The 25,878-nt window shown below is 52.7% G+C and overlaps 7 protein-coding genes across 7 annotated transcripts; 4 read left to right on the forward strand and 3 right to left on the reverse strand.

Annotated features, from left to right (window-relative positions):
* Positions 1-459: 459 nt before the first annotated feature.
* N0V96_011487 (uncharacterized protein) lies at positions 460-1,312 on the forward strand (the record flags this gene model as incomplete). Its single annotated transcript, XM_065759287.1, has 3 exons — positions 460-570; positions 673-847; positions 906-1,312. The coding sequence occupies 3 exons, from the start codon at positions 460-462 to the stop codon at positions 1,310-1,312; spliced, it is 693 nt and encodes a 230-aa protein (XP_065612184.1).
* A 1,497-nt stretch (positions 1,313-2,809) lies between these two features.
* N0V96_011488 (uncharacterized protein) lies at positions 2,810-3,904 on the reverse strand (the record flags this gene model as incomplete). Its single annotated transcript, XM_065759288.1, has 2 exons — positions 2,810-3,765; positions 3,901-3,904. The coding sequence occupies 2 exons, from the start codon at positions 3,902-3,904 to the stop codon at positions 2,810-2,812; spliced, it is 960 nt and encodes a 319-aa protein (XP_065612185.1).
* Positions 3,905-7,571: 3,667 nt separating this feature from the next.
* N0V96_011489 (uncharacterized protein) lies at positions 7,572-9,176 on the reverse strand (the record flags this gene model as incomplete). The annotated part of the gene is made up of 3 exons (XM_053192100.1): positions 7,572-8,316; positions 8,370-8,670; positions 8,747-9,176. 3 exons carry the CDS (start codon positions 9,174-9,176, stop codon positions 7,572-7,574), a joined length of 1,476 nt encoding a protein of 491 aa, XP_053050264.1.
* Positions 9,177-13,099: 3,923 nt separating this feature from the next.
* On the forward strand, positions 13,100-14,405 carry N0V96_011490 (uncharacterized protein; the record flags this gene model as incomplete). The annotated part of the gene is made up of 3 exons (XM_053192099.1): positions 13,100-13,170; positions 13,325-13,463; positions 13,752-14,405. 3 exons carry the CDS (start codon positions 13,100-13,102, stop codon positions 14,403-14,405), a joined length of 864 nt encoding a protein of 287 aa, XP_053050263.1.
* Positions 14,406-14,764: 359 nt separating this feature from the next.
* Positions 14,765-16,523, reverse strand: ICL2 (mitochondrial 2-methylisocitrate lyase; the record flags this gene model as incomplete). The annotated part of the gene is made up of 2 exons (XM_053192098.2): positions 14,765-16,158; positions 16,223-16,523. 2 exons carry the CDS (start codon positions 16,521-16,523, stop codon positions 14,765-14,767), a joined length of 1,695 nt encoding a protein of 564 aa, XP_053050262.2.
* A 1,370-nt stretch (positions 16,524-17,893) lies between these two features.
* Positions 17,894-19,430, forward strand: CIT3 (citrate synthase; the record flags this gene model as incomplete). Its single annotated transcript, XM_053192097.1, has 3 exons — positions 17,894-17,941; positions 18,002-18,876; positions 18,935-19,430. The coding sequence occupies 3 exons, from the start codon at positions 17,894-17,896 to the stop codon at positions 19,428-19,430; spliced, it is 1,419 nt and encodes a 472-aa protein (XP_053050261.1).
* A 1,516-nt stretch (positions 19,431-20,946) lies between these two features.
* Positions 20,947-21,591, forward strand: N0V96_011493 (uncharacterized protein; the record flags this gene model as incomplete). The annotated part of the gene is made up of 1 exon (XM_065759289.1): positions 20,947-21,591. One exon carries the CDS (start codon positions 20,947-20,949, stop codon positions 21,589-21,591), a length of 645 nt encoding a protein of 214 aa, XP_065612186.1.
* Positions 21,592-25,878: the final 4,287 nt, after the last annotated feature.

Consider the following 25,878-nt stretch of genomic DNA (forward strand, 5'->3'; position numbering starts at 1 on the left):
AGAGAAGGAGAAGAACGCAAAGTTGATGGCCGAGGAGGAAAGCGCAGAGCTCAATGCGAGTGCCCCAGGTAACCCAAGGTCTCAAAGCAGCTTCGGCTTGCTGCGCTCGATCATCTTGGAATGAGCGGTGCCGACAATAGCCGTGGGTGCTGAAAGCCGCTGAAAGGCGACCCCGGATTCCAGGCGGGACGTGCTAAGGTCCGGTAAAATGCCCCCAAGCTGTCTTAGGTAAGGTACCTCGAGGTAGGTAGCTGCTGATAAGATTAGCATGCAAGTTCCTCGACGTCATTCCGCGATAAGAAGGAAGGTCCGATAGCTGTGCCCCGCATTAGTCAGCGTGGGCTGGGACCTTGCGCCCATCTTTCCTCTCCAGCCCGGCCGATCCAGACAGGGCTCCTTCAGAGAAGCTCACGATACGTTACCTAACACCCACCAATCGTCAAGAATAGCTTCACCAACATGGATCAACAGGTCCCTCTCAACTACGAGGCTTCGGCTGGCGAGACCAACAAGCAAGTCACGGCAACTCTTCCCCAAGAGGTCGTACAATGCCTGGAGAATGCTCGATTCGTAAGCTCTTAGCTCTTCTGCCCACCTCAGTCAAGCTTTGCGATGGCTGTTCGCCACAACACCAATGTAGACATCTGGCTGACGAGACTACTGGGCCGATAGCTTCACCTTGCGACGTGTACCGATAACACGCCGAATGTCTCTCTCATGAACTACACCTACCTCCCATCCTCGAACTACTCGGCCGGCCCCGTAATTGTCATGACTACGAACCCCGCCTCGAGAAAAACACAGAACCTTCTTTCGAATCCCAATGTCTCTCTGTTGGTTCACGACTGTATGTTGTAGCTCTATTGTGGTAGCGTGTCTGCAAAGTTTGCTGACGTTTCGTTGAGGGTCTTCCCATCGCCCACCGACGTCTGGCCGACGACCTTCAGGCGGCAGCCCTGGTCCAGAGCACCGCTCCAGCCTTGCATCTCTCCTATTGAATCTCAACACCGCAGCGGTTTCTAGTATTAGTGCTACAATCAATGGCACCGCCAGACTGGTTGACAATGGTTCGGACGAGGAGAAGTTCTACCGCGAGGCGCACCTGGAGAACAATACATTTGACGAAGGCCAGAGCTTCAACCCAACTGTTCAGGCCGAGGACGGTGGCAGAGGATGCTTTGTCGCGGGGGAGGAAGTACGAGTCATCGTGGTCAAGATCAAGGACGTCAGAATCAGTGATTGGAAGGGTGCAGTGCGGGATTACGTGCTGACAGAGGAGACCGCTGCTCCCCAGCTCAATGGCGTACGGTAGGATAAACTGAAATTCAAGTAACATGACCATTGATCTCTGAGCTACAAATCAAAGACTCGACAACCTCATGCGAGACAATGATGGCGGGCGGATCTGGAATTAAGTCGTGAAGAGGCCTCCCTCGTCAAACACTTTCCTGCCACGTGCTTGCTTTGAGATGTTTACGCCGCTATTGTTTTGCCTTGCAGCTACAAATGCTATGTGACTGGCTACGAAGGAGACAAGGATCTCCGAAGAAGCATCCATTGTTATGCCCAATGGATGGGCAGTGATCACCGTTTAGACTCGAACTAGACTCGAATTAAACTCGATTTAAATTCATGGGTTGACATGAGGCTTACACAGTACACTGGGTAGAAGTGGGCAGAGTACGATTCGACACTTGAGCCGATACTTTATATTTCCGGCCATTAAGCTTCTTTTAGTACTGGTAGGATTCTAGTATTTAGACGTCCTTATGAGAGACCAGCATTGGTTGTCTAAAGGCCACTGGTCAGTTCGTAGCGGCTATGAAAGTTTGATGTGCGCAGCATGGTGCGTGATCATCGGAATACTACATTTGGGTCAGTATTACTTGTGTGACAGCACATTGACGCATCATTCGATGTTACCGCATCAGCAAGTACTCGACTGCGTAAAGGCACAGCATTTCCCTCATATGTCTGGGCAGAAAAGACAAGGTTGCAATAGAGAAAAAATGGCGTTGGGCATCGGGCGAACTGAGGGGTCTAGGTAGGCATGTTGGACCACCAACCTTGCAGCACGTAGGCTAGCTGCAGCGGCAGGCAGAGTGAAACATTCAGGGATCAAGGCCTCTCGGGAGTTTCTGTAGCGGGTTTGGAGCTCGGCACATTGTGTTTTGAGCCAAGTCGGATCTCTTTAAGCATAGCGTGCGCCGGTGTGCCAGTCAGGACCAGGTTTAGGGGCGACACGGATAAAGGGGGAAATGGAGGCTGATCGGAAGTTTTGGGAGGGTTGCACAGGTTTAGAGTGCATATTTAAACTCGACCAGAGCCACTGCTGGTTGGCACCGAGGAAAGCCCGAGGGTTTTTGACTCGGGTCCGCAGAGGCCGATCAAGGGATCACATCGGCAGATAACCGACCGACCGCGGGGTTCGTCAAATCCCGCGGGGTGTGGTATTTCATGCCGGCATCGAAGTGTGAATGGAACAGTGCTGGAGGACTAGGAATGGGATGCTTCAAACATTTTCGTGGTAAGTCAATGCATAGAAATCCAAGTGACGTTGGTTCATTATAGTAGGTAGGTAAGTATTTTCTATGAGTATGATCCTGCCCCTTTAGACTGGGCATCTATAGAGTATAGATAGAATCGAATAGGCGAAGCCTGATCACAGAGGCTTCCTCGCTGTGACAAATGATCTAGAGAATGAGAGTCAGTCAGCTGTTTCCCAGTCAAGCTACAATCGTATCTCGAGGAACCTACACTTTGCCATATGCCTCGTTTGCGGTATCGCGCGACTCCTTGTGGACTCTCTTCAGGAGACTCCGGGTATCGTTTTCATCCCAACCCCCCCTGCCAAAGACTGCCAACGAGTAATTCTCCAAGCCTGGTAACATGTCAGTCGAAGGAACTTGGACTTGATAAGAGTGCGGACTATGATCATACCGTATTCCAGCATCTGAGCAAATTGTGCCCCTTTTCTGACCATCTTTTCATCATGTCCCACAGCCTGTATGGGAACTAGGTCCGACCATCGCGCCACCTTTTCAAATCCCACATCAGAAAACATGGCGGGAATCTTTGGCGTCGGGTCAAAGTCGACGCCTGCAATCTTGGCCATTTCCGAGAACCGCACCTCGAACTCGCGACATGCCGTCATCCCGCCGTGATCCCCTTCCTCAGCCGTAGGCGCAACAGGCTCATCTCCACTGCTATCAATGAGGTCAAAGTACCTCGTCCTCACTTCGGCGAACTCAATCTGTCCACCAGGCTTGAGGTGTTCGTACGCTTGCCGGAAAAGCGCTTTCCAGTCCGAGACGCCCCCGCCGACGAGGTTCCTCATGTGCACAAAGTCCAAGCTGTCCTTCTCGCGAGCCCAGTCATGGTTTGCATCTTCGACTTCAAAGGCAACGTTGGCCGGTACAGTCGTGGGCAAGAGCGCGGCGGAGATGTCGATGCCCATGATCTTGGCCAGGGGGTACTGCTCGCCCATTTCAACGGCCCAATTACCGGTCCCGGAACCAATGTCGAGAATGTCGAGAGGCCTGTCCTTGGGGAGCTTCGCCGCCGTTAAGCCACCTTCTAGACACAGCTTGAATAGCTGATGCTGAATTTCTAGACGAGCTCGCTCAGATTCGTCGTTGGGCATTAATAGTACACCAGAACCGTGGTATGTGTGACCATAAGCGCGGATGGGCGGGAGCTCGTCAACAGAGACGGAGCTGAAATCGGACCCGGCATCTGAGTCGTCTTCGTCGCCGTCGTCGGAGTCTTGGGTATTGTCTGGTCGAGATGGCCTCCTCCGTTCTTTGCGGTCCGTCCGATTTCTTGAGGCACCGGCACCCTCGCCCCTGCATCCGTTGCCATCACCGATGCCGGGGTCGCCAACAGCGTCAACGTCCTCACCCATTTCGGCGAGCTTTAGAAAAGACTCCAATAGAAACCTGAGACTAGAATTTTCTCTCAGCGCTATCCGGCGTCAATGTCGTCTCTTTATCGCGTCTCTACGTTTGCAAAGAAGCTTCAGTAGTCTGTTACTCTCAAAGAGCGATTCACTGCACGGTTGTTGTCTTCGCTCGCCAGATTTCCCAAATGGGGACTCAATCGTGGGCCCGGCCGCCTCGGGTGTAATATGGCCACACGTGGGATGGCTGATGAAATTTCCCCAAAGGAGAATAGGAGGGAACGCAAGAGATGATAGATGAAATACCCAGGCCAATATCAGCGCGGGGAAGGTGGGTTACGCACAGAGTATCAATACGGATACATCAAATGGTTTTTCCTGTCGAGGGTTGGCGGATGTCTTTGTATTCACCCCCTTAACAACCGGTGAGGTAGTCGATGAAAGGACACTACAAAACCAGAGACAAGGGGAGCCCGTTGGCCTCTCGATTGTTGACAAAGGATGATGGCAGAACAAAGGGGATGAGGACTACGCAATGCACAAGACCAGACGGGAAAGGCTAATTTGAAAGGGGGGAGGGAGGACCTGATGAGGGAAATGGACATTTACCGCGGGATACTTCAGAGCTTGACTTGGACGGGATTCGATGGATGGAACCTCCACGTATTGTGCATCATTTTTTCTCGTTCTCTCTCGGTCTCTATCCTCCCCTTGCTCCTCTGCCAGGACCTGACGCCATCAAATCACACTTGGCTTCTGATCGGAGCACTTGTCCGCAAGGAGCCACTGGGCAGAGAGGAGACAGCATGGGAAGTGCGGGAGGCGGTCGACGGCGGGCCATGAAGCATGGGACAGCATGGGATGTGCCGCCCAGGAATTGGTGAAATCCATGGAGGATTTGAAAACGAGAGAGAGAAAAAAATTCAAGCCGTTGGAAACCCCCCTCCCGCTCCCCCCTCCCGACAAAAGATGTGCATGCATGCATGCATGCAGAGAGGGACCAGGAAAACAACGGGGCGGCTGGGCTGTGGCTGGCAAGTTGCATTTACTCTTTGCGGCAAGCCATCTCAACTTCTCAAATCGTAACCTGCCCTACCCTGTGCTTGTTCACATGGGCAGGGCCTGAGCTTGCCTGCAGTTGTACGGATAATAGTGCCAGGATCAGAGAATGAGACAGGGTAGTCATGGCACTTGAGCTTGGAGCACGGGTCTGATTATTTTCAGGGCAAGGAACACTTGCGAAGAACACCGGCCAAAGAGAAACGCAAATCAAGTCAAATCCCGGTACACTGTCCGTACACCACATACTGGGCTTACGACAGCAATATCTCTTTGGGATACCTCAAACTTCATATTCTCCCTAGCTCCCGTGTCATACGCGCAAAGGCGTCAGTTTGGCGATTCAGTACTCTCATCCGCACAAGGGATCCTGAGTTGGATACTCACCTTATTCGTGAGGTAATTCCCACCTCACCTGTCTTTCTTGTCTTTTTATCTGCAGAAGGAATGGCAAACACCTCTCTGCCGCTTCACGCCGTCCGGTATACCAAGATGCGGCACGCCTCCGAACTACCTTGTTCGGATGTTCCAGGATCAACCGGAGCCAAGCTCAACCCGGCATTCTCTTCATGACCTCGGTCACTGATGTCTTACCTTGGAAGTAAGTACACTACTGTACAGGACACTGCTCTGAAGTAGCTACCTAGTCAAAGCACGTCTCAACGCGTCCTCCCAAGGATCGGAATGCCCCTCCAAAAGTGAAGGTCTAGAATGGCCCTGGCGGGATGCAACGTTGACCGGCAGGATGCTTCATTCAAGGGCGCTTGCTCGCTCCTTTCCAGAAAGACTCGATTGCCAACGTGGTAGACATTATGGGCGATAAAACTCGAGAACGGTGAACGGCGTCGGGAGTGATTCCTCGCCTGCCCTCGAGTTCCACCGCAGAGATCGTTGGTTCCCTGTCGTAGGTTCTGCAGGAAGCCCGGCCCGAAGCGGCAGACCAACCGCGAAAAGAGACCATTGTGATGACCGTTGCTTTGTAACTTGCCAACCACCCTCCCAGCGGACATCTCCCGATGGCAAGAGGGCCTGACGACCTGTATGAACTGCTCGAACCCTCACGCTGCCCACCAGGGCCACGAGGGAGAACAAGGCAGGGGGGCATGGGGCCATGGTCGACTTGCCTTCCTTGGGACCTCCAACCGCCCAGGGTGCCACGCAGTGTTTGCCTGTCAAATGGAGCTAACGGCGTGGCAATCATGTACGCTAGTCTCTGCGGATACAGCAGAAGCTAGCCCGCTGCCCCCATTGTCTGTGGTAATTTAGTTGAAGTGACGCTGTTCTTCCCTTCCCTTCCTTCCAGAAGCCCAGCCCAGCTCGGCACATGGATAATGGAATGTGGTAGTTGGCGAAATGAAAAATGGGTTCATCGATGCGGTGAAGCATCGCAAACCAATAGCTCGACGACTATCTTGCATCAAGATCCGGATTTTCTCTGGTAATCAATATATCAGCTCCTACTGACGTACTTGACGTCAACGGCAATGGCTTGATGAGATGGTACTTTTGGAGGAACCTCGTCACTTGGGATGTATCATGGTTGGTGTTTTTGCAGATTTTATTCCCTCAAAAGTGAATCCAGACCTTGGCAACTCGTGTTTGGTAAATTTTCTGGCGATTCTTTCCTCAGCCCACCTTCAACGCTGCCCACAAAGATCATATTTCCCACCTCACTAGGCGTTGACCTTTCATGAATGCAGGATAAGAGGACCTCGCAGAGTGCAGCTAGAAAATGAGCGGACACCGAGCTTGAACCCGCATCGGAGCTTCCGGTTGCTGCTGCAGCGTACCCTCTGTTGCATTGCCTCTGAGAGGGGAGGTGAGGGGCAGCGCCGCAGCGCTGCGACCAGCAAACTTGAGCCTCTCTCTTGACTCACGTCTCCAACTTGTCACGGGCGGCGAACTTGACCGACATGAGGCCTCAACTCAGCCGTCGCGAGCCAATGAAAGAAATGTGACCACTCGAAGCAGCCAACAATTCGTACGCCAGCCCCGTCACATCATTTGCATGTATGTACGACCTAGTCGAAAGGCACCTCGGCGCGCGGCTCAGAGGCAATGGTTCTCATCATAAGCTCCCGGCGGTCCCCGTTCAGGACTGGATCAGTGGCTCGCTCGCTCGTGACCGTTATGCATCAGCGCACCAAGTTATCACAAAAGGCGCATCATATACCACCAATCAACCTCGCCTCCATGTCATCCTTCACCCTGCACAGCAAAAGCCTTTCCCAAACACGATTTCACTGGCCAGTATCAGATGGCTAAATAGCCGCGGCTGACGCTGCTCCATACATTATCGATATGTCGGCATTTGAAGAGGGTATCTAGATAGGGTCCCTTTGAACAACGCCGGGCAAGGCAGGTAAAGATGCGCAGCCAAGGCAAGGGAAGTGGAGATGTTACGCCGGAACCCCGCCTACCTATCTCGTGAGACGGCATGGGGCTCCGGCGAGCTCCATAGTCGCGTGGCTTGACGTCTTTCCCGGGCTGATCCGATATGGGATGAAAATATCTTAAAAATCCAAGCAAGTAGTAGAAAAACGCGCTCCGCCAAACTCCTGACCACTAGACCGTTTCGATGTATCGTTTTACCTCCCTGTGTAGATATACCTCATTAGCCATGCTCGTCATCATCATCGTCAGACCTCGCTCCAAGGGTTGATACATACCAGTCTGTCACGGCCTCGTCCCAGACCCGGATTTCGTGATCTCTTGTTCCACCAAAGTGATCGACAAAGTCATCACCGAATACTTCTCTTGCGATACTCTCCTTGCGCATGAACCGATCATTCGCTTCACGCAGACTCTTTGCAAGCCGCACGCCCTTGTCAGCTTTACCGCCAACATCCTCGCCCTTGCCCAGAGGCGGGACGGGAATCTCCAGCTTCTTTTCCACACCTCGCCATCCGAGAGCAAGAATTGCTGCCAGAACGAAGAAAGGGTTGGTGTCTGCGCCGGGAACACGAACTTCGAATCGGGTTGCGCCAGGCTTCGATGTCGGCGGGGCGATGAGGCGGATTGATGCTGCTCTGTGCTCCAAGCCCCATGATACTGTCACTGGCGCCCAAAAGTTCTCGACAAGGCGTTTGTAGGAGTTCACTGTGGGTGCTAGCATTGTCATGACATCTGGGAGACCTTCCAGCAAGCCAGCCAGGAAATGCCGACCCAGGTCTGAGAGGTTAGCGACATCGGGGTATGGCGCATTCTCATCCTTCGTCTCTCGAGCGAAAAGGTTCTTGCCATCCTTGTCGACAATGGAAACGTGCATGTGTCCGCTGTTTCCAGGCAAGCCCTGCTTTGGCTTCGCCATGAAGCACGGCGTGATGCCGTATTTCGTTGCGACCGACTTGACAACGTACCTGTAAGAAATACGGTCAATAAGATGCAAGCCTAAACGGGGTGGCCAACTTACTTGAACAAGCTGGCTCTGTCGGCCATCTGTGCAATTTCTCCAAACTCAAGCGCTGCCTCAAAGACACCAGGGCCACTCTCCGTATGCCAACCCTCGATATCACACTTGAACTGAGAACAAGTCTCGAAAATGTCGTAAAAGTAGTCCTTATTGTGCACTGTTCGGGTCAAACTGTAGCCAAACATGCCCTCTGTAAGGGACGGCAAAGCTTGCGGGGGGTTCTCTTGCAGGTATCCGGCCGTTGAGCTTGTGGTTTCGGCGGAGCGGGTAGGCGCCTTGAATTGGTAGAACTCGTACTCAGCTGTGAGTGGGATCACGCGGTTAGCCTGCTGTATCTGTAAAGCGAGGGCATCGACGGAGCGTGTTTGCAAACTGACCTCCGGCCATAGCACCGTAACCCTTGGCTTCCAACTTGGCTAGAGCATTCTTTAGCAGACCACGAGGGCATGCGCAAATGGGCTCCTGGGTATCCGGATCGAAGAAGCTGACGAGGAAGAAGGGCACATTATCCTCCCAGGGGATGCGGCGGAAGCTAGAAAGATCAGGGATGGCAATCAGATCGTGGTAGCCGTTCTCGGCGTTGCTGATCTTGAGTTCCTTGATGTACGTCATATCGTGCATATCCCAACCGAAGATGACAGAACAGAAGCCAAAGCCCGATTTGGCGACGGACAAGAACTTATTCTTGGACACCAGCTTTCCTCTGAGCATGCCGTCGACGTCGATGCCGGCAAGTTTGACCTTGTTGTCATTCTTGAGAAGCTCAGGGAGCGACTCGATGGTCACGGCCTCGTTGGACGACGCCATCTTGGATTAAGATGAGATGGTAAAAAAGCGCGAGTGTAACGAAGCCACCAATTGACTTTGGATGGCGGTGGATGGGACGAAAGCTCGTGGCTTGGAGTTGGAGTTGGAGTTGGAGTTGGAGGTGTGGTAGCAGCAAAGTCTGTCGTGGCAGAAGGACGGGAGGAAGCGTCTGCTGCTTTCTACGTGCGTACAAACTGATAAATGAAGGTGTCTAGAAGTAGGCCGTGGCAGAGGGCGGGAGAGAGAGAGAAAGAAAGGTTCAGGAGAGCGCGCAAGAGACACGAGAAGCAGGCCGAGGCGGAACAAGATCGTGGGTCTTGAGCGAGACGGGAGACTGGAGACGGAGGGACTTGAGGGACTTGAGGTCGGGATCTTGAGGGAACGCGGAAAGAGATGTGGAGGGCCAGCGGTACGGAGCAATTATCGTATCTTTGGAGAGGTAATATGTTATCCGTAGGTGGGAATGTGAGGTAGGTACTTGCGGAGTGAGCGAGCGTTGAGTAGCAGCAAGAGTCGCAAGAGCATGGAAGATAGCGCCGCTGCACACTGCCCACGCAACCCCCAGATGTTTACTCCAAAGTATCTTTCCAAAGAAATGTAGGTGAGAATATACATGAGCCAGCTCCAAGGTTCCCTCGCCTGCGGCAACTGGTGTGGATTGTCCCGCCGATAAGGGAGCGCGCGGCCAATGGAATGATGCGATTTGGGGATTTGGGGGAGCTGGGGAAGCCGAGTGACGACTGACAACCTGGAAGTAACCTTGTCTTGCCTTGCGCTTGCCCTTGCGCTTGCCCTTGACTGCGGTTTACGGTTTAATACCTAACGCTCCCGAGTGAACCATGACATCGGCCCGGAGCGCCAATCTGTTTACAAGCATGTCGAGACTCGAGTACCGGTATGGAAGGTATCGAGCCGCGTGAGCTGCTTCCCATCCTGTTCCATGTGTCTTGTTCCTTGGCAATCGACATCTGCTTCCCACCTACCCTGCCCGCCCTCTCAGTTCAACGCGGGGATACCATTAGCAGGTGAGCGGCACCCAGCGGCACAGAGCGAGGAAGGAGGGGAGGGATGGTGGACTTTCCAGGTGCGTGCGTCATTGCAGCAGTCACGCACAGACCGGGCTGGCTGGACCGCGGTACGTTCATGAGGGACGCACTGTCCGGGCGGGCAGTCACGACCCACAACTCCCGTCCTCACCACTTCAGTGTTGACTGTTGAATCTTCTCAACCTTAGGCATTAGCACTTCCTCCCGCGCCTCCCTCGGACCCTCGGCCAGAATGGCAGGATCCCATGGGTGGCTTCCATCTGGTAGATGCGTGTCTTAGGTAAGTCAAAGCCTGGATGGGCAGGACGCAGGAAGGAGCCCAGGTGGTCTGGGATGCTATTGCTGGATTGTGACAAAAATAATGGAATTGTCTCAACCGCCATTGGGGGCACTTGCTGTTGCAACTGGCTACCACTAAGTAGTCATCACTGTGTGAGTATGAGAGATTTTTTGGTGAAATCCAATATCTTCTCACGCTGTTTCCCTCTATGTCCACCTATCTTCCTTCCTTACAACCTTCGGACTGATTCCAGTCCCTCTTCAGTCAGCACCATCACCACCATCACTACTTCATCGTGAGCTTCTTTACTGTCGCCAATTCATCAACGCCAGTCTTACCCCACGCCACCCGTTGCCCATCCCGCATACTGCCGCGCTGTTGATTGAATGACCTGAGACCGCGGCACTCGGCTGCGCGATGCCAAAAGGAACATCCCCGAACCCAGATAGATCTCTTGGCCCCATGATGGCCAGATCCTCCGCGCTCTTGACTTGCCGACAGCGGGGAATTCTGAAATGGAGGGGTTCACGATGGGGATTCAATTTCATCAGTCATTGACCCCCTCTGCTGCCTCTACAGCCCGCTACTATCGCTTCTACCTACCTTACCCTTGTCATGGTCTATTGTCCGCTGATACCACACACAGCTTTTTTTGCGCAACTTCTTTGTCGCCAGCGCGGCAAATGTCTTCTTTGATCCTGTGCACTCGTCAACAATGACATTACTCGAGTACCTGCGCATCCTCGCCTCCATTTCCCGTACTGCCGCCTGCTCGCTCAACTGAAATCAATGTTCTACCGCCGCCCTCACACGGTTTACCCCCCGGACGCCAGGCGTCTATCGGCACCGCCGCCCCTCGACTCGGGGAACCCCTCAGCGCGGTCCCGAGCCGCGATCTACCACGATCCACGAATGATGAGTTTGTGAATGGTAATGGTTTCTCCGATGCGTCCGGACTCAAACACCACATGGACGTTTCTCATTCACCGTCAAGGCCCCCGGCTGCCCACATGACGATGTGAGCCTGAGAGGTGTGGAGGGGCTCAAACTGACCGCTTCCATTACCGCTTCGCTTGCCTTGCGCCTCTCCGCCTTTGACTTCCCAAGTCACCAAGTCACCAAGTGTTTCCGGATGGTACGGTTACAGACACACACCGTATTCACTCTACCACCTGCATTCTGCCGCCATGCCGCCCAATCTTACACCGTCCGGAGTACGAACACATACACACCTTGACACCTGACGAGACGCTCAGTGGCGACTTGTCTGATCAACTTTCAATCCAGCAGATCCCGAGTCTGTGCCTTTCTTGGTCTGCACTCCTAGCCCGATAACTCTGAGCCTTAGCTCTCGCAATTCGATGCTATTGGCCTGGATTCGCCTTAGCTCACCAATCCAGCTGCACTCTCGGAACCATGCACATAGGGTCTCGTTCCTTTGTTCCCCAACTGGTTCTACTACCTATTACTATCCAACGTCTACCGATGATGGGGTTTTCTTATATCTGCAAGATAGAGAGATAAGGCATGCTGCGAAAGATGCAGCCAGCCTCTGGAAGTAACGCTTGCTCGACTCACCCTCTCGCCTAGGGACACCTCACCCAACCTTACTACGGTGTCTCGCTCTCTCTCATCCGCCCCCCCATCAGACACGGAGGGGTTTGTTCCTGACTTGGACGTCCGTCATGCAACGCCGCGGTCTGACCCACTGATAAGAGATAACGCGATATCGGAACTTGCGCCCGTCGACACGTTTTATGCTCCGTATTTGGAAATCCACCAACGCATGCGATGCCGCCTATCGGTGACCGACGAGCTCCGTTCTGATCAGTGGCAGACGGAGGGTCAATCGATCACGATCCAAGCCGTTTCTTTTACATGCCTAGGACTGTAAAGCTGGACAGGCACGGCATGGAGTAGGGACAACATGGCCCTGGCACCGATGCGCAGCTTGCCTGCCCAACCTGCCAACCTAGGGCGGTCCTGGCTGCACCCCGTCACCCCGTGTCACATATGGGAGCCGAGATGGTGTTCCCGATGCGCCGTTGTCGGATCAATCTCGCCAGAGGAAGGCTCGAGCAGCTAATCGTGAGCCAGAAAGGGGGTGGGCGTTGATGTCTGGTGTATCTCGATATGTATCCGTACCGCGCTTGCGCGCTTTGTATCCAGTGCCTACTCCGTGTTTACGACTATCTTAGCAGTCCCGTCCATCATTCTGTCTTAGTCGATGGAAATTGGCCAGGGCGGCAACAAGTGGCCTGGACCCCGGATTTCCTTGACTCATCTCTTGCCAGACGACGGCCTTCTATCCTTCTTCGCGGCTCCATTCTACTAGACCAGCCCCGTCTTGCTGATTTCTTTAAACACATCGTGCCCGTCGCATCGTGGTGACCATCCTACTCTGCTCTCTTCTCATCAACACATTTTGTTCCCAACTTAGAGCTCCAAGCTACCAACGGCACTTTGACTACCACACCAAAACCTTCGAACCCCAACTCGTTCTTCCGCCACTTCTCAATTCACCATTTGTGATTTGCGATCCAACATCACAGCCACAACAACAAGACACATTCCAAAAGAAATCAACATCGTTGAAAATGGGTTCCGTTCCTGCTGAGATTGGAGGTCGCCTGGCTGGCAAGAACGCCGTCGTCACTGGCGCTGCTGGGTAAGGTCACCCAATGCAATGCCGCAACCCCTCATGGTCTCAGAGGCGCCTTATCAGCACGGCGCATCGGGATGAGTTCCCAGTGGCTGGGCGTTCACCGCATCGTATACACATGGCATACAGGATCCGATAAGCTGACAAGCAATTGTGACAGTGGCATTGGCTTGGAGACGACCATTCTCTTTGCGAAGGAGGGTGCCAGCGTTGCCATGGCCGATATCTCTGCCCCGGCACTCGAAAAGGCGAAGGCCAAGGTTCTATCGCTGCTCCCGTCAGCCAGAATTGAGACCAAGGTACGTTGAGTCTAGCTGCGAATGAAAAGTGTTGGAAGATCCCATTCCCGCCGCTCCGGCGTGCATCAAATCAAACGCCGACAGCAATGCACTGCACTACGCTGGACGCAGTGACAACAGCAGCATAACTGCACATTGCACAACCCAAAAAAAAAAGGAACTACCTTACCCCGCCATGCCCTGCCATTCATCTTGTCTCGTTTCTTGTCTCGTCACACGACACAACGCGAGACCAACGCCTGAGAGTGTTCCGTTCAATTTGCTAACGATTTCTCTTCGTCATGATAGGTTACCGATGTTTCCAAAGAAGACCAAGTCAAGGCCCTCATCGATTCCGTTGATGCCTGGGGTGGACTCGACATTATTTTCAACAATGCCGGAATTATGCACGCCAAAGACGACGATGCCGTGAACACCCCCGAGGAGATCTGGGATCTGACTCAGAACATCAACGTCAAGGGAGTTTGGTTCGGCAGCAAGCACGCCGTTCTCGCCCTCCGCCGCAACAAAAAGACAAAGGGCTCCATCATCAACACTGCCTCAGTCGTCGCTCTTGTCGGCGCTGCTACTCCTCAGCTTGCCTACACCGCCTCCAAGGGTGCCGTCCTCGCTCTTACCCGTGAGCTTGCCATGGTCCACGCCCGCGAGGGTTACCGCTTCAACTCCCTCTGCCCGGCGCCTCTCAACACTCCTCTGTTGCAGGACTGGCTCGGCGACGACGTGCCCAAGCGCATGCGCCGCGAGATTCACTTCCCGACTGGCCGCTTCGGCGAGGCCATTGAGCAGGCCCAGGCTGTTCTCTTCCTCGCTAGCGACGAGTCCAGCTTCGTCAACGGCCACGACATGGTCGTCGACGGCGGCATGACCAAGGCCTACGTTACCCCCGAGGGCCCCGCGGCGCCTGCCCCCATCAACAACGCCAGCCGCACCAGCCTCGAGTAAATGTTGCGTTGCGTTGCGTTGCGCTGCTTGTTTGAATCCGATTTTCGCGATATGATACCGTATTGGGTTGGAGTTTAGGGCGCTGGGCAAGAGACTGGGGTATACACGGCCAAAAGGCCATGATGATGAAACTTAGCATAGACAATTTAAAGCATTTATTCCCGAAGCTCACACTATCAGTGCTAATGCTACTTTATCTGCTAGACCTGGTGTTTTGACATAACCTCCAATCTATTGGTAGGCAATTACGGCGTGGGCAGGCGAGAGGTGTACATCAAGAAAAGACAAATTGATATATATCTTGAAAGCGCTAGAAAATTCCGCAACGCCGCCCATATATGCATTTTATAGATGGCTCTCTAATGGAACTGGCTCTCGGTGTTGCCCTCGCCCATGCTCTTACTGCTCGAGCTGCCACTCTGGATAGCCCCGAGGATCCCGTCAATGTAGCTGGCGCCACTCCACTTCTGATGCGTCAAAACATCACAGCCACCCTCCTTCTCGCGCCTCTGCACGATGTTGACATACGCCAGCATGCCATCCTTTTTGAAATCCCTCGCAAGCTCGTTCGTGATGGTGGCGTTGGAGTGCAGGCCAGCAAGCGAGATGAGCTGCAGCACGAATCCTTCCTTGGCAATGTCCCAGATGAAGCTCTTGAGCGTCTCGTCTGTGAACCCGTGTGCCATCCAGTTGAACGAAGGACTGAGGTTGTAGACAAGTCCCTTGCCCGGATAAACGGCGCGGACGGCCCTGGCCAGGTCTGTGGCGACCTTGACGTTGGGATCACCAGTCTCGACCCACAGGAGGTCGGCATATGGGCCAAAGGCAATGGCGCGCTTCTTGGCGGCGTCCATGCCGGCGCGGTAGTGGTAGAAGCCTTCGCGCGTGCGGGGCACGTCCCAGGAAAAGTAGACGGGTGTCGAGGTATGCTCGTTGGCGAGCTTGCGGCGCTGGGAGATTCCTATGTCGCGGTTCGAGCGTGTCGCTCCGAGATACGCGTCAATCTTATCTTGGGAGACACCCTCCTTTTGCATATGCGCCACGGCGGCCTCGTCAAAGGTCACTAGCTTGGTGCTCTTGACCCAGTTGGCCTCGAAAGCGTCGATTTCGGCTCCGACTGCGCCCTTGGCCTCCATGGCCTGGATAGTCTCGGCGAGGGGCTCAAAGCTCGGATCCGCCACGCCCAGGATGAACTCGTGATCGCGCACGTCAATGGCACTGCTGATGAGCTTCCCGCTTTCCGAATCAGTGCGGGCGATGACGAGGTTCTCGCAGCCCATGACGTCCCATTGGAAACGAGCAGCGTTGAGGCGGTTGATGTGCTCCCCGATTGGGACCAGGACCTTGCCAGCCAAGTGGCCGCACTTCTTGCCGCCGTGGAGCTGATCCTCAAAGTGCACCGCCGCCGCGCCGTTCTCTGCGAAAAGTTTGGCGAGCTTCAGAACGGCGGAGAGACCGCCGTGTCCGGTATCGCCGTCGGCAATGATGGGTCGTAGGTAGTCGACATACGGGGTCTTTGCGCGTTCTTCGGCCTTGAGCTTCCGCCGAGAATCCCATTGTTTCCGATCGTGCATTGACTGCGCCTTGGCGAGACGCTGGACCTGGTTCGGAACGGTGTTGTAGGGGTAGTCGCCAAAGTCGGGGGAAACCTCGTTCGTAGAAGTCAGGAGGGAGGAGCAGGCCCAGCCCGAGATATACAGGACTTCTTGGTGAGGAGCCTGCTGGGTCATTTGGACAGGATCAATGGCGCCCACTACAAGATATCGGCGTTTAGCATTTATCCATCTATGGAGAGGCGGGGAGAGGAGCGTCCGTACTTGTATGAATAGGCTTGCCCTCAGCTTCACGCTCCTTGACGAGGTTGAAGAGCTTTCTCGCCATGACGGAGCTCGGGTACGACTGATGCTGCGAACCGCGCTTGGAGACCACGTCGGCTGGGCTGTACGGCCGCTTTATTCCTTCGTATCTCGGTGACTGCCACCATGCCTCGACCTCTTTGATCTGCGCTTCGTAGAGTTCATCCTCAGCAGCACCGGCCTTCTTAGACTCGGCCAGAAGTTGGAAGTTATCGCTAGGAGGGGCGGAGGCAGAAAATGAGTTCGTGGGTGCTTGTGCCATTTTCCTTGTCATTGAGATACAGCGCACAGCAACAGTAGGTGTTGAAGACGGACTGATGAGAGGAACCCTCCGGGTGACTGCTCGCGTAGCAGCTCGTCGAATCATTGTCGTATCTTGTTCTTGTGGATAGGGAAAAGTGCCGAGATGCTACAAAATGTGTAGGAGAAGCACAAGACTCTCCCCGGTCGTGGTATTGTCTACAGCGCGATGGTGCCTGTCTATTACGAGGATTTTAGCGTCCTATCGCCGGCGAGGCAGGTTTCTACAGAAGCAAACCCGAGAGGCAAGGACTCGGCACTCGGGATAAAGGATGTTACATAAGAGAGGCTGTATGGGAATAACGTGGGAAATGGACGTAGCAACTGGGAGCGCTGAACTCTGGCGAGTCTTAGCCGGGCAAAAGCGAATTAACAGCCTTGGTAAGCAGCGGCAAGACGAAGGTCACCATTTGCAGGGGCATTGTGAGGTGCTCTCATTGGCCAATGGACAAGACCGCAGATCCGCAGTTGCGTCGGCTTGCCTCGGCCCATTCTTTTCCCCTCATCGGCCAGAGACTCACAGTACCAGCGACGTGGGGAAGGAGTGATGGTAAGAGTGTTCATACGGATGTAGAAGCAGCTATGGTAATGCAAATATGGGTCCGTGAACTTCTCCGGCCACTTATGGCGCACGGAGCATGAGCAATGACGCTCCGGCCGCTGGAACCCGTACTGCCCGTGCCAAACGTGGAGGAGGTGGGCAAAAAGCTGGGGTCCCGTCCCCTGTCGTTCCAGTGCACTCCCCCCCACAGACCTTGAAGACCAACCCCGCCAGCGTCTTCATACCTAGCCACAATACCTACCGGACAGACAACCCAAGGTAGCCCCCTTAACATGGGGTTGTTGGGTTCACTACTTATGAGTGTTAAGGCACCGGACCGGTATACCTACTACCTTACCCGTACATGGCTGGCGGCGGTCTGAGGTGAGTGCAGCAGCGCGCTGACTTACACATCCCCTCTCCCGCGGGGGTAGGTCAGTGCTGCTCATCCAGGCTTCCCCAACCTCGGGTCAAGCAGTTTGTCTCGGCCTGCTGCGGTACCTGCTTATCTAGCTACCTAGGTCGGCACAATGTGAAGTTTCTTCGCCCATCTGCTCGTGACTTTTCTTCCTCAAGTTTCTCCCCCTACAGTAGGTTCATCACCGGCTGCTTGTCTCTACCTACCTACCTCTAGTGCTCCCAAGATCAATTTTGATCCGATCCAGCCGATTGATTGAATAGCCATTCAGCAACTGTTGGCTCTTTCTGGTCGCCTTCCTCCGTCCTCTACCCCTCTCTTCATAACTTCTCCGTCGCTGATCCTCCCTTGTAACTTCCCTCAATCGGCAGCCATGGCTATGAATATCACAAAAGGCACCAGGGCTCTTGGAGCTTTAAGGGTAAGTCGAAGCCATAGCAATTAACATACCGCTAGACGATTATGGTCTGACAATCTGTAGCCCCTGGCAGCTCGCTCTGCCCTCAATGCGCGCCAGTATTCAACTTCCGAACCGGACCTCAAGACCACACTAAAGAGCGTCATTCCCGCCAAGCGGGAGCTTCTGAAGAAGGTCAAGGCACACTCGTCTAAGACCATTGGGGAGGTCAAGGTCGAGAACACTCTTGGTGGCATGCGAGGCCTCAAGGCCATGGTTTGGGAGGGCTCCGTCTTGGATGCGAATGAGGGCATTCGGTTCCACGGCAGGACCATCAAGGATTGTCAAAAAGAGCTCCCCAAGGGAAAGACTGGAACAGAAATGTTGCCAGAGGCCATGTTCTGGCTTCTTCTTACAGGTCAGGTCCCGTCCACAAACCAGGTTCGCCAATTCTCCCGTGAATTGGCCGAGCAAGCTCAGCTGCCCGCCTTTGTCAACAAGCTTCTCGACGATTTCCCCAAAGACCTGCACCCAATGACCCAATTCGCCATTGCCGTCTCTGCTCTCAACTACACCTCCAAGTTTGCCAAGGCCTACGAGCAGGGTATCAACAAGGCTGACTACTGGGAGCCTACTTTCGACGACTCCATCTCGCTGCTGGCTAAGCTGCCCACGATCGCTGCCAAGATCTACCAGAACTCCTACCGTGGCGGCGGCGCTCTGCCCGCAGAAGTAGACCTGGAACAGGATTGGTCTTACAACTTTGCTGCTATGCTTGGAAAGGGTGGCAAGGCGAACGAGAACTTCCAAGATCTCCTCAGATTGTACCTCGCTCTCCACGGAGACCACGAAGGCGGAAACGTTTCCGCACATGCCACTCACCTGGTTGGCAGCGCCCTTAGCGATCCCTTCCTTAGCTACAGCGCTGGTCTCCAAGGTCTCGCGGGTCCTCTTCATGGGTATGTTGTCACCATCGATTGCTGCTGTTCTCACGAGCCAATGCTGACCTCCGCATAGACTTGCCGCGCAAGAGGTTCTTCGGTGGATCCTACAGATGAAGGACAACATTCCCTCGTCTTACTCTGACAAGGACGTCACAGATTATCTGTGGTCCACCCTCAACTCCGGCAGAGTTGTTCCTGGCTACGGCCACGCTGTCCTGCGGAAACCCGACCCTCGTTTCGAGGCCCTGATGGATTATGCCGCCGCTCGACCTGAGATTGCACAAGACCCCGTCTTCCAACTGGTGGAAAAGAATAGTCGAATTGCCCCCGAAGTGCTCAAGAAGCACGGCAAGACCAAGAATCCTTACCCCAACGTCGACTCAAGCTCTGGAGTCCTCTTCCATCACTACGGCTTTCACGAGACTCTGTACTATACCGCCACCTTCGGTGTCTCCCGTGGCTTGGGACCTCTTGCTCAGTTGATTTGGGACCGAGCATTGGGATTGCCCATTGAGCGGCCCAAGAGCATCAACCTGGAAGGCCTTCTGAAGCAAGCTGAGAGCTTGTGAGCCAAAGTATAGTGGGCAATATAATGAGAAATTAGATGAATTTGACTAAAATAGCTTTGCCTGTATCTAGATCTAGCCGGAGTTTCTCCAGAAATCCTATGACACATCACATTACACATCTGTTGAATCTCTTTGACATTTCTGACTGATATGCCACACTGAGCAACATTCCGTAGCAGAGAGTGAATTATATTTGAAGACTGACACCTCGGCCCTGGTTGTCTGTCTCTGGGTAATACATTTAGGCTAGGGGGCTTTGATTCTAGGCATTGGTTTTTGGGGTTTTGTTGAGCGGTACCATCATGTCACGTTGTAATATGAAAAACTTCGTGGGATTTACATTTCGCTACAGGATGAATAGTAAAAGCCACATGCTGCAAGTCAGTACACCCTGACCAATTACATTCCGTTAGCCTGCGACAATGAGGAGCACACAATGAGGCAAAAGTAGGAGGACTCTAGGCTAAATTCGCCGTCAACGAGAAGAGGCTTTTTGTCGCCAAAATATCATCCAGTGCCACTAAAAGTTATATGCTCACTACATTGAGCGATGTCACCTCGGTTGGCCCAAGTAGTATCGAGGTTTAACAATGCACAGCACTGGCGCCTCCGCTGCTGTTTTCAGAAGATGGTCTGGCATTCCGCGTAGTAGTGCCTCAGCGTCCCTTGAACAAGGCACACATTAACCTAAGGTCAGCTTTTCAAGGCTAAGAATTCTAAAGACTATCTTAAACTATGGATGCGTAAGCGTGGTCAGCTTCCAGGTCCCTTCACTCCCAAGTTCTGATGGCTGGCCATCGTTGCGCCGAAACACAAAGTGAAGCGTTTGTAACATTGTTGAAAGCGGCTGCTAACGTTTATGATTTCTCATGTGGCAGAGACATGTTTCTCGAACAGCTGGATATTACACTCACCATGCTTACTTTCCAAAGGAACTCTGGTTGTATCCCTAGCCGTATCTCAGGTTGTCTAGACCGACCATGGCCTGCTTCAATATCATTGGTATGGCTGGTCAGCAGCATCGAATCCGAATTTTGTGGCGTTCTAGCATAGCGGTCAGCTGATGAACAATTCCGTGACCAATTTAATTTCATTTGGTCTTCGTTTGGAGTCCGCCCGCATCTTGTTAATACGGTTCAACCCAAATCTATGCGAGATATCGGATAGTCAACTTCTGGTACTTGAGTAACTTCAGGAACGACTTCATTGCTAAGCGAAGTTGGCACTATGAGAAAGTCACTTGTGAGGTTGTGTCTCGTATTCGACAGGCTCAGTTGACCTCGATCTAGAGAAGAATCAGCTGAAAGAGTCAACACAGCTCAAGACCTCTAGCTCACCAGTCATCATGTGTGCTTCGTGGTTATGGGTATAAATACACGAGATCGATGCCAATCCGAGAACTATGATCTTCATCACTGTTCCATCGACATTACTTGGATAAAAGTATAAATATCACCAGATACTGCATCGTCATTCCTCCATACGCTTCACTACCTTACCTTGTACAGAACCCAACATGAAGGGCCTTTTTGCTTTGTTCTTAGCGGCGCAGGCCGTAGCCAAACCTCTTGGGCCGACTGGAGCCTCGGATACTCCTGATCCCAAGGAGATCCAGATCGTCAGCGCAAGTTTCTCGGGAAGTGGGTGCCCCCAAGGCTCCGTTTCAACCACGATCTCTCCAGACCGTACGGTCATCACCTTTGGCTTCGACAAGTTTCAAACCTACATTGGACCGGGGCTCTCGGTTGCCGAACGCTCTAAGAACTGTGCTCTTCACCTTAGCCTCAAGTATCCAGGTGGTTTCCAGTTCGCTCTTGTGGATAGCACATACCATGGATATGCTCAACTTGAGGAAGGGGTCACTGGGACATTCTACTCGACATACTTCTTTTCCCAAGACGCTGCAGCCACTACGACAACGCAGACTTCCATCACCGGAGGTGGCATTTGGCTGGATGGTCAGGTATATACCAAGCAGGATACCATCCCGACTGCGGCTCTCATTTATTCGCCCTGCGGTGCAACGGGCATTCTAAACGTTAACAATCGAATTGCCCTTACGTCCAAGAACTCTCAGGCCTACGGCTCGATCACCGATGATGATGCCACAGTAGCGTTTACCCAACAGATCAACATTAAGTGGTTACCTTGCAAGAAGTAGATTGAACCGTGGTCTTCCGAGGCCGATGTTCAGGGATGCTATCAGGACGTTTCATCACGTAGACGAGTGCAGCAATTACACCGGTACTACTTTGAATATGGAGCCCTACATTGGCAGGAGAGGTTTGAGAGCACAGCAGTGCATCACTTGAGCATACGGCATCAACGAGGGGGTCCATTGTTCATTGTTTAAGTACACAAACAAACATTGACAACAAATTTTTATCAACATTCATCTGTCCAGCTTTCTTCACGCCTTATTTTGATCATCTTCCATCTTCTGTAACTACCTAAGGTATAGATCAAACAACAGATATAGTCTGACCCCTTGCCATGCAGGCACAAAAATAACTCAAGGGGGCACCCACAAGACAGATATGAAAGAGAAGCTCAGATCAGTAACGCACAACCAGCACAACTCTTTTGATGATTTGAGTACTGTCGCCGATAACGGGAACTACGTAAGTAGCCTGAGAATCAAGAGTCCAGTCGTCGTTGAGCAGCGCCTCGAACGCGGCCAGACTGTCCGGGAGTATCAAATCGTTGAAATGACAAAGATAGCCTCAAGGGTTTCTATGTACAAATTGATTGTAAGAGAAGCCTAGGTCTGTACGCAATCGATCATTTCCGGGAGAGTTGCTTTTGGACGGCCGGTGATCTCCCCGGCTTCCTCCACTCAAGTGTGAGAAGTAACTGCTCGGGTCTGTTACAGGAACCCCCGCAAGAGCTAAGCTTTTGTCCCGCTGCTCCGCACTCCATGATTTACGCCGCTAAGTACCTGAGCCCACCGGTTAGTGGAGCAATAAGAGCCCATCATATCAGCTGAAGCCGCCCCTGAGGCGCATCAATGCAGCCTTCTGTCAGTGCCACCCTTCCATACTGGCCGGATCTGACCCATACGGAGAAGCAACCTATTCTGTGAATCAAGGGTAATATCGGTCCTCCCCCCATGGGGCCGCCAAGTTAATCGCGTACTAACCTATCATTGACGAAGCAACTGCACTAGCGGCTTCAACACCGTGTGCATGTTTCAAAGAGAGCGCCATAATAGCCACTAATCACGACGAAGTAGAAAGATTGTCAACTCCCTATTAGCAAAGACAAAAGTAACATTGAGGGCGAATTCTCTGTCAATCAAATGATGGCTGAAGATCCACCCCCACAGCCGAGTATGACTGCCAGGTCAAAACGGTGTTAGACATGAGAACAACGTTGATTATGCCGAACATCTTAATATTCAACTTATCTTGGAGAGCCGTTTGCATCGTTGCGGTAGAAAGAGACTGCCGGCGCGCCACCGCTGCGCTCGGATCCCGAGCTGCTGTACCCCCCTTTTCATCGCAACAGCCGGTGCCGTCTGCTGTCTACCTTCAATGTGACCTACCTGGAACTTCTCCTCGAGCAGTTGAATGCAAGGCGCAAGAGGGTACGACTCTAATCCTGGCCTAATATAACATGCTATGCTCGCTTTTCGGAAGATGTAACTTCACTTGGTGGTGTAACTGCTGAAGACCTGTCACCGGCATCAGGGTTTTGGAATCATCTGTCGAGATCCCAGCGACTTATCCTCATTCGCTCATCTAATCATATCTCTGGAACGATAAACTCAGCCAACCGGCCGTTCTCGGCATCCTTGGAATTGACTCGGGGTCTGTCCCTGGCTCATGTCAGCCAACCGTAAGGTTATACGTGCCCACGTCAGTTTAATCGTCCGCCAGACCTTCTTCCTTCAGCAGAGTTTGGAGGAGTTTGGATGCATGGGGTCACTGGACAGTCAAAAACTGTGATCAAAGGCCGTCCTTTGTGTACGATTGTTATCATTAGCTTCAACGAGGCCTAAATTTGATACGGGGTGGCTAGGTGTAAATAGTACGTCCCTATATGCGCCAACTCAGCGATTGGAAGGGCTTCACACGCAATTGCAACGAAGGAGGCCCCTCCAGACTGTCCCAGATGAATTGAAGAGCACCAGCTGGGGCTAGATGAGTAATAGTGTTCTTCCCAATTCATCACTAATCCACCCGATTTCTAGCTCCGATGCCAACCAGACGCAAGGCATACCGCTACTGCTGGCTGGAGCGATGAAGCCAGTCGGTTGACTGTATTCACGCTTGAGCATGGGAGTTCGGCCCTATTCAAAGGAACCCTGAAAAACGTTCTTCTAAAATAAACCGCAGATCATGATCTGTCTCAAATTGTGAAGCAACCTGGCGTCGGGTGTTAGAATGTCCATTCCCAATGCGCCCTGGAGAGGCGGCAAGTGATCATGACTGACATCATCAGACGGTGAACCGGGTAAGGAGGTGACCCCGTCCAGTTATCACACCACGATCTCGAATACCGGGAACCATCACACACGTACATGTTTCCTCAGCGTGGCTCATAGCCATACAACTGACTTGCGTTTGTCCCGCACCGAGGCGGGGACTCCCCTGTTTCATCTGAAGCTTGAACCAGTCAAGCTCTTTGATCCAAGTCCAAGCCACATCTGATAGCACCGCTGCATATACCCGTCGGCTACCCCCGTCCCGGGGTACCCAAACCCACTTTGCGTTTTATCCTTGGCACGAATGATGGAGATCTCAAGTGCCGATGTGGAGCAGATATCTTTGCGCGAACAATATTGAAATCTCAAGAGCCATTTCACGCATATTATCCAGCACAACACTAAATGCCGAAAGACCTTTGACTTGACAGGGAGACTACCACAGACCCAAACAGTTCAGGATCCTCTCTATTGTCCGCGGATGGTCAAGCTTTTGCCGTGGCTAAATAAGGAGACAAACAGGCCAAGGCCAATCATCGAATTGGACTACACACCAGAGAGACGCACAGTTCTTAATTTGGCATCTGAATACTTTGGAACACTTAGACGAGAAAGGAATGTCCTGGCAGCTAGCTCGCCGCAGCTGGCATCGGAATGCCACTCAAAGTTTAATGCATGAAATCAGTCATCCCAATACTTCGCCCCTTCTAGGTAGTAGATTTCGGATTCTACCATTGCAAGGTATGAAGTCTGACCGCACGGCAAGAAACCCGTTCACGTAGAGACATCAGATAAAAGGCATTGATCTCACCGTCGAAGGCCATGGTTCATTTGATCAGGTGTGTTGTCTCGACCTTTATGATTACATGACAGACGCATTCTTCCTCTTTGTTTCGATCACTTGCCAGACTTTGATCGTGTAAGGAGACTCCCACTGACGGCAATAACCATGAAGTTCTTCGAAAACGCCAAGTCTGATTTTCAGACAGACAGCACTATCAATACAATTCGGAGAAAGGTGGCCTCAGGACTGCCAAGATTGCCCCAAGCAACTGGACAATATCTCATCCAAAAAGTCCCGATTGTTCAGTGGCTTCCGCAGTATCACCCAAAATGGCTCCTATCCGATTTCATTGCAGGAATGACGATTGGTGTCATGATGATTCCTCAGGCATTGGCCTATGCGAAGATAGCAACAATCCCCGGAGAGTTTGGTCTTTATTCTAGCTGGCTACCAGCTGCCATTTATGTCTTCATGGGAACTTCGAAAGGTGCGTGCGGTTCATGTGTCAGAAGCAGTCATTGTCTAACCTTGACCCAGATCTCTCCACCGGGCCAACTTCCATCATGGGCCTTCTTACCGCCGAGATTATCACGGACCTCAAGACAGAAGGCTTTGCTGCACAAGATATCTCATCGGCTGTCGCGTTGATGGTCGGCATATACTCGCTCATCGTTGGACTGCTCAAACTCGGGTTCATTCTGGAATACATTTCAGTCCCAGTCCTATCCGGATTTCTGTCTGCAGCTGCCATCACGATTCTTTTGGGCCAGGTTGGCTCGCTTGTTGGCCTGAGCGATGTTCCCTCGGGCACCTCAGCTATCATCAGTAACGTTCTATCACGTATCCCAGAGATGGAGCCTCTCACTATCGCTATTGGGTTCAGTGGTATTTTGATGCTGTACATCCTCGAGTTCATCGGAAAGAAGTGGGGGAAGAAGAACGCAGCAGTCAAATTCGCCTGCAGTAGCCGAGCAGTCATCCTATTGCTCATCTACACCACAATCAGTTTCTTGGTCAACAAGGATAGAGCAGACCCCTTGTGGGCCATCAGTAAGGTCAAGGCCAACGGCCTTCAAGCGCCAAAAATTCCTGCCGGAGACCTCGTCTCCAAGGTTACCACCAGAGCAATCGCCCCTCTGGTAGCTTCGGCCCTGGAGCATATGGCCATTGGAAAGGCTTTCGGCCGGAAGAACAATTACGCAATCGACGAAAGCCAAGAGCTCTGTTATCTTGGTATC

Source organism: Colletotrichum fioriniae (assembly GCF_027942845.1).
Source record: "Colletotrichum fioriniae strain IMI 355084 chromosome Unknown scaffold_17, whole genome shotgun sequence".
In the NCBI taxonomy this organism is placed as follows: Eukaryota; Fungi; Ascomycota; class Sordariomycetes; order Glomerellales; family Glomerellaceae; genus Colletotrichum; species Colletotrichum fioriniae.